General features: G+C 41.1%; 1 protein-coding gene across 7 annotated transcripts in view; it reads right to left on the minus strand.

The window, feature by feature from the left end:
• LOC135517156 (nucleoporin p58/p45-like) overlaps positions 1–6,455 on the minus strand; it is a 20,518-nt gene extending 14,063 nt beyond the window's left edge. For 6 of the 7 annotated variants that reach the window (XM_064941204.1, XM_064941206.1, XM_064941208.1 and 3 more), the window contains exons 1-8: positions 5,606–6,353; positions 4,464–4,603; positions 2,258–2,503; positions 903–1,062; positions 722–787; positions 439–613; positions 234–313; positions 1–100 (exon numbers count right to left, since the gene is read on the minus strand). The exon at positions 1–100 is cut by the window's left edge and continues 19 nt beyond it. In XM_064941204.1, coding sequence (XP_064797276.1) covers positions 1–100; positions 234–313; positions 439–613; positions 722–787; positions 903–1,062; positions 2,258–2,503; positions 4,464–4,603; positions 5,606–5,676 — 1,038 coding nt within the window. In that variant the 5' untranslated portion in view covers positions 5,677–6,353. The other variant, XM_064941207.1, reaches the window with a different exon arrangement.
• Between the last annotated feature and the right edge of the window lie 964 nt (positions 6,456–7,419).

The raw sequence follows: 7,419 nt of genomic DNA on the forward strand, positions 1-7,419 counted from the left end.
TCCTCTGCCCTGTGTAGAGAGGTGATTCTCCAGCTCCTCTATCTGCTGTCTGTACTGCTGCAGCTGGACCTCAAACTGATCCACTAAACACCGGAAATAACTAGAGAGAAAGACAGAGAGAGACAGGATTCAACTTATTAGGGATAAAATGCAGTAGATGAATCTGTGTGGTTCTAAAGGACAATGTGATAAGCTAAGTTCCGGTGGGGTGTGACGATGATGGGACTACTCACTCATAGGGAGCTGTGTTTTCATGTTGGAGTCCAGGGGGTGTCTTCTGAGTCCGTAGAGCTATGTCTGCATTCTTCAACTCCTACACACACACACACACACACACACACACACACACACCCCCCACTATCAAGCCCAGCAACACTAAGGGCAATTTAGTTTTGATCCTGAATTCCTCAAAGGACAATGTGACTTCAGTGTGTGTACCAGCGCAGCCTCCATCTTCAGGTGACCTATAGCCAGGGCGTTTCTCTGTAGTCCCGAGGCGCTGACAGACAGCAGCTGTTTGAGACTCCGGATGTCGTCCTGAACCTTCAGCATGGCTTTAGATGACATCCTGCTGATCTCCTCGTGAACCTGCTTCTGTTCCTTCACAAACTTCCTACAGGACGGTAGAAACTCGCACGTCAACACAATGGATATTCATGACCACCGTGTTAGAGATGTGCGTAGACACACGCACATGACGATGCACGACTTCCTCACTTACTGAAAATGGTCTACATCCTGACAGATGACTGGAGGCAAGTTTTCATCTTTCAATGCTTTACTGTCCCTGAAAGAGAGAGCGAGAAACTCATTATGACAACCATAAGGGGCAACTGCAATCCGTCATTGGTCACACTGCGGAATCTTATTGGTCCAGGCAGGTGTCAGTCAGTAGTACTTACTGTGGGCTGGCCCCTAATGATTTGTCGCTCTTTTTCTCAGAGGAAGTGCTGAAGTCAACTCCGCCCAGTCCAAGGCTGGGGGCTGTTGAGATCGCCGTCGAAGTAGAGACTAGGGAACCTAACGTCAACCCCCCTGAACCAAGAGTGGTCTGGGCCAAACCTGGAAACACACACAAGAGTTAACACAAATAAACCCGATGACACAAACACACATACAGAATCAAGCTCGCACATGTGTTAGTCCCATACAAGCGTAATGCTGACCCCAGTCCTCCCAGAGTGGACTGGCACAGATCTAAGACTATTACATCACCAGAAAGGTGACGCACACAAAGAAAACAACTGACAGATCATACACTACCTCTAAATAAGGAGAGATAAGAGATCGATGCAGTTAACTAACCAACTAACCAGTAGGAGTCATGTTAGAGAACAGATCGATGTAGTTAACTAACCAGTAGGAGTCATGTTAGAGAGCAGATCGATGTAGTTAACTAACCAGTAGGAGTCATGTTAGAGAACAGATCGATGTAGTTAACTAACCAGTAGGAGTCATGTTAGAGAACAGATAGATGTAGTTAACTAACCAACTAACCAGTAGGAGTCATGTTAGAGAACAGATAGATGTAGTTAACTAACCAAATAACCAGTAGGAGTCATGTTAGAGAACAGATAGATGCAGTTAACTAACCAGTAGGAGTCATGTTAGAGAACAGACAGATGTAGTTAACTAACCAACTAACCAGTAGGAGTCATGTTAGAGAACAGATAGATGTAGTTAACTAACCAACTAACCAGTAGGAGTCATGTTAGAGAACAGATAGATGCAGTTAACTAACCAACTAACCAGTAGGAGTCATGTTAGAGAACAGTCAGATGTAGTTAACTAACCAGTAGGAGTCATGTTAGAGAACAGACAGATGTAGTTAACTAACCAGTAGGAGTCATGTTAGAGAACAGATAGATGCAGTTAACTAACCAACTAACCAGTAGGAGTCATGTTAGAGAACAGTCAGATGTAGTTAACTAACCAGCAGGAGTCATGTTAGAGAACAGACAGATGTAGTTAACTAACCAGTAGGAGTCATGTTAGAGAACAGACAGATGTAGTTAACTAACCAAATAACCAGTAGGAGTCATGTTAGAGAACAGACAGATGTAGTTAACTAACCAGTAGGAGTCATGTTAGAGAACAGACAGATGTAGTTAACTAACCAGTAGGAGTCATGTTAGAGAACAGACAGATGTAGTTAACTAACCAGTAGGAGTCATGTTAGAGAACAGACAGATGTAGTTAACTAACCAAATAACCAGTAGGAGTCATGTTAGAGAACAGACAGATGTAGTTAACTAACCAGTAGGAGCCATGTTAGAGAACATACTGGAACCCAACGATAGACCTGTGGATGGGGCCACACCCCCTAGGTTGAGAGCAAATCCTGTGGCTCCTTGTTGTGGAGCGGTGGAGGTGAGGATGGAGCCTAGCGTCAGTCCTGCCCCTGAGGGGGCCGAGGAGGCAGCAGTGAGGGAGAAGGGTTGGGCTGAGGCAGACGGTTTATTGAAGGCCATACTAAAGCCTGTGGTAGAGGCTGATGGGGCACCTGGGAGAGACCAGGAAAGAGCTGGGTTAAAGGTAGATTCAACCGTATGACATCAACGAGAACGAATTCATCTGCAGAGACTGCTACTATTGGTTTGTCATGCTAAGGCTCAAATTGGGATCAGCCAATGGTAGACGTGGACGTCATGACCGATGTGTCGCTACGTTGACAGAACATTTGCCTAACGCACGGCCTTTAGTGGGTGCAGCAACACCTGCAGTGAAACAAGAACACAACTCCATAACTACAATAATCACCTACACCTATGGTGATGTCTGTGCATTTCTTTGTGCGTGGGTGAAAGAAACAAGCATGAGGCAGGTCTGCAGAGGGAGACAGACAGACAGTCGTAAAAACGCGTGGGTGTATAGATGTCGACCGACTATGACTTTTCAACGCCGATACCGATTAATCGGACGATTTAAAAATATGTATTTGTAATAATGACAATTACAACAATACTGAATATACACTTATTTTAACTTAATATATTAATAAAAATCAATTTAGCCTGAAATAAATAATGAAACATGTTCAATTTGGTTTAAATAATGCAAAAACAAAGTGTTGGAGAAGAAACTAAAAGTGCAATATGTGCCATGTAAAAAAGCTAACGTTTAAGTGCATTGCTCAGAACATGAGAACATATGAAAGCTGGTTTTAACGAGTCTTCAATATTCCAAGGTAAGAGATTTTAGATTGTAGTTAATATAGTATTTATAGTACTATTTCTCTCTATACCATTTGTATTTCATATACCTTTGACTATTGGATGTTCTTATAGGCACTTTAGTATTGCCAGTGTAACAGTATAGCTTCCGTCCCTCTCCTCGCCCTTACCTGGGCTCGAACCAGGAACACATCGACAACAGCCAGCCTCGAAACAGCGTTACCCATCGCTCCACAAAATCCGCGGCCCTTGCAGAGCAAGGGGAACAACTACTCCAAGTCTCAGAGCGAGTGACGTTTGAAACGCTATTAGCGCACGCCCCAATAACTAGCTTACAATTTCACATTGTTTACACCAGTCTAATCTCGGGAGTTGATAGGCTTGAAGTCATAAACAGCTCAATGCTTGAAGCATTGCGAAGAGCTGCTGGCAAAACACACAAAAGTGCTGTTTGAATGAATGCTTACGAGCCTGCTGCTGCCTACCATCGCTCAGTCAGACTGCTCTATCAAATCATAGACGTAATTGTAACATAATAACACACAGATATGCGAGCCTTAGGTCATTAATATGGTCGAATCCAGAAACTATAATTTCAAAAACACAACATTTATTATTTCAGTGAAATACGGAACCGTTCCGTATTTTATCTAACGGGTGGCATCCATCAGTCTAAATATTATTGTTACATTGCACAACCTTCAATATTATGTCATACTTACGTAAAATTCTGGCAAATTAGTTCGTAACGAGCCAGGTGGTCCAAACTGTTGCATATACCCTGACTCTGCGTGCAATAAACGCAAGAGAAGTGACAATTTCACCTTGTTAATATTGCCTGCTAACCTCGATTTCTTTTAGCTAAATATGCAGGTTTAAAAATATATACTTCTGTGTATTGATTTTAAGAAAGGCATTGATGTTTATGGTTAGGTACAGTTGTGCAACGATTGTGCTATTTTCGCAAATGCACTTTTGATAAATCATCCCCCGTTTGGCAAAGTTGGCTGTCTTTGTTAGGAAGAAATACTCTTCACAGTTTCACAACGAGCCAGACGGCCCAAACTGCTGCATTTAACATTAATTACCCTCTGTTGAAAGAGAAGTGACACAATTTACATAGTTAAAAGAAATTCATGTTAGCAGGCAATGTTAATGAAATATGCAATTTAAAAATATATACTTGTGTATTGATTTTAAGAAAGGCATTGATGTCCAAAAATACCAATTTCCCGATTGTTATGAAAACTTGAAATCGGCCCTAATTAAATCAACCTTGTGTGTACCTACCTGAGGCAGGAGTGTTAAAGGAGAACCCCCCAGTAGGTTTCTGTGCGAACAGGGACCCCCCCAGGCCCAGAGAAGAGGTGGTGGTGGTGGAGGCTGTACCCCCCAGAGTAAAGCCACCCATAACTGCTGCAGCTGGGGTACTAGAGAGAGGGGGTGAGAAGTACAAAACATTACTATGCAAATATGCCTCACCTGTTATATTACAGTTCTTAATGACACTGTCACAAACAATGTATATATGTTTATGTTGAATGGGTACAGTAAGGATGACAGCAAAGCCCCAAGTCTAAAACTCACACTGATTACAAACAATCACACAGCCTCTCTCTCGAGCAAACACACACATTCAGAAGAGAAACACAAGTAGTTGATGCATCCATAGTAAATGTGGTAGTTAGCAGTTGATCATGACTGTCAGTTCCATTATATTATATTACACAAACGAGTCATGGTTTTGGAAGCATGAGGTCCTTATCTTTCATATCAGCTTGAAATACTTTTCTAAAATCAAAAAAGGTCCAAGTGATACAACCTTTATAGGGTTAGGATTCCCACATTTCCATGTTTACTGCGCTTGTTTACGGTAAACATACGGAAGACAGACGACCTGTGTGAATGAGGAAGACCGGTACTAATTAGCTATCTGCGTTTCTGAACGTCTGTGTAAACGGAAGACAGGTGCCACAATTATGTTGTCACTGAAAAAAAACTGTCGCTGCAACAGTTAAAACCGTGTACAGTATGTGTGTATTTTGCATTTGTGAAATTATTGCTGTGATATGAAAGTAGAGGGATTTGTGTTTCTAGAACCGTAACGCGAGTCGATTCTCAATTGCGGTGAGATGGAGTATGTGGCTGTTTTGGCTTCCACTCCAGAGACAGTTCGACATTTACACACAGCATGTAGCTGAAGAAGGTCCTTGGACTAAGGAGTAACGTTATGCTTCTTTAATCTAATATAGTTAGGGAACTACTTAACGTCACAATTTTAACAGTGGGGTTTATTACGATTACTACTGGATAGCTGACGTTAGTTAACTACCTAGTTAGCCAGTTGGTAACAATCCACGCTGGGTAAGTTAATTAACATAATACATCGATAAATCAGCTATTTTCCGTGAGCCGTGGTCAACACTTCTTACCTGGCAGTGCCTCCAAACGAAAACCCTCCGCCGGTGTTCGTGGATCCAGACCCGAAATTAAAGCCTGACATCTTTTATAACAACAGGCCAATATTTTGATATAACTTTTGTTAGCCGATTGTTCACTAGTTAGCAACTAGCTTTTGGATAATAAAAAAACCCTCACCCACATGGAGGCCCAGTCTGACATCATGGTAAACTAAAATAATAACCACTATTCGGCTATTTCAACTCACACGCTTAGTAACGTATAACATTTGACAAAGATCGGAAACTTTGTCATTTATGCACAAAACCAGCACTAAAATGTTAACGTTCCGTCTGGACCGGTTCTGTTTTCCGTTCCACGCTTCACCCGGAGTGGAGCTATATTTTCCAGTTACATTGGCCTACTAGGACAGTGGTGTCTGGAGGATTTAGCAGATTGGACGGTCATGTCAGGACATCTAGCGTTTGATAATGGTAATGTCAATTTCTCATCATGTGTGTGAATACGTCGAGAAAAAAAGTGTTTTGCTAATTTGAGAACGGTAAAATGGCAACAAAAAAAATGGCATATTACGGTAAAATGGCAAAGAACGTACTCTGACTTGACGTCAGTGCTCTTCACGTCGGAGCTTTAGAAAAAAGGCCTGAGTCTTACAAGGAATAAGTCATTGTTCTGCCCCAGCTGGCATGAGAGGAATATTGACTTTGTTCTTGATGTTTTCGACAACAAGGGTAATATTCTCACATACGAACAAAATAGTTTCCAATACCTTTCAGAGGTTTTATTCGTGTGATCAAAGCCGTTCCCAGTGGTCTAACTACACTAATGAAAACTCATCTTAGCTTTGGTAAAAAGTTGCTAAATGACGTTGTGATGTCATTGCGTGATAACGTAAAACTGCGTCATTACGTAGAATACACATCTCGGAAAAAAAAAAAAGAAGACTGGCCATCTCGGCAAAAAATAATTGTTGTAAAAAAATTGTTCAGGTACACACTCCCGCTGTACTTCTGGCTGTACATTTTTTATTGAAACATGTTGACTGATGTTGTAAGTTCTGTTTTTTTTTTTTTTCTGTGTTATTGACTTGTTAATTGTTTACTCCATGTGTAACTCTGTGTTGTCTGTTCACACTGCTATACTTTATCTTGGCCAGGTCGCAGTTAGCCTACCTGGTTAAATAAAGGTGAAATAAATAAAAAATAAAAACATTTGTGAGCAACTATATTCATTGGGTTTGGCTCGTCGAACCCGTACTACTGCTGCTGCAGTCAGACAACAATGATTTACTGAAATTGCTGCTGGCCTGCTGCTGACATCACTCACAATGCACGTTTGCAGCCAGGCACGTGTGTTGTGACTGAGTGTGTGACAGAGAAAATCGTTTTTGTGTAATTTAGAGGGAAGATGCGTGCATTTTAGCATTTGAGTCACTTTTCAAAAGTTGCTAAAAGTTTCAAATTCATTTTTTAAAATAGCTAAATTTGTTGCTAGGTGCTGTTTGAAAAACAAGGTGGCAGGGTAGTCTGAAAAGTTACTAAATCTAGCAACAAAATTGCTAAATTGGCATCACTGTCCAGAACTCAGATTGGAAGGCGTGGGAATACTTGAGAAATCTTGTAATAAATATATAAGACAAATTATTCATTCACAAAACCAACTTACACCGAGAGGAAAGTTTTTCTGGAACATGCTTATTCCTGACATTGTCTGGAAAAATGCATGGTTATGGCCTTATAAATATTGTATACCAAACAAAGTTAAGGAAGTGCACTACAAAATTTTACATAAGATATATCCATGTAATTCTATGATATCCAAATTT

This window comes from Oncorhynchus masou, chromosome 28, assembly GCF_036934945.1.
Source record: "Oncorhynchus masou masou isolate Uvic2021 chromosome 28, UVic_Omas_1.1, whole genome shotgun sequence".
Taxonomy (NCBI): Eukaryota; Metazoa; Chordata; class Actinopteri; order Salmoniformes; family Salmonidae; genus Oncorhynchus; species Oncorhynchus masou.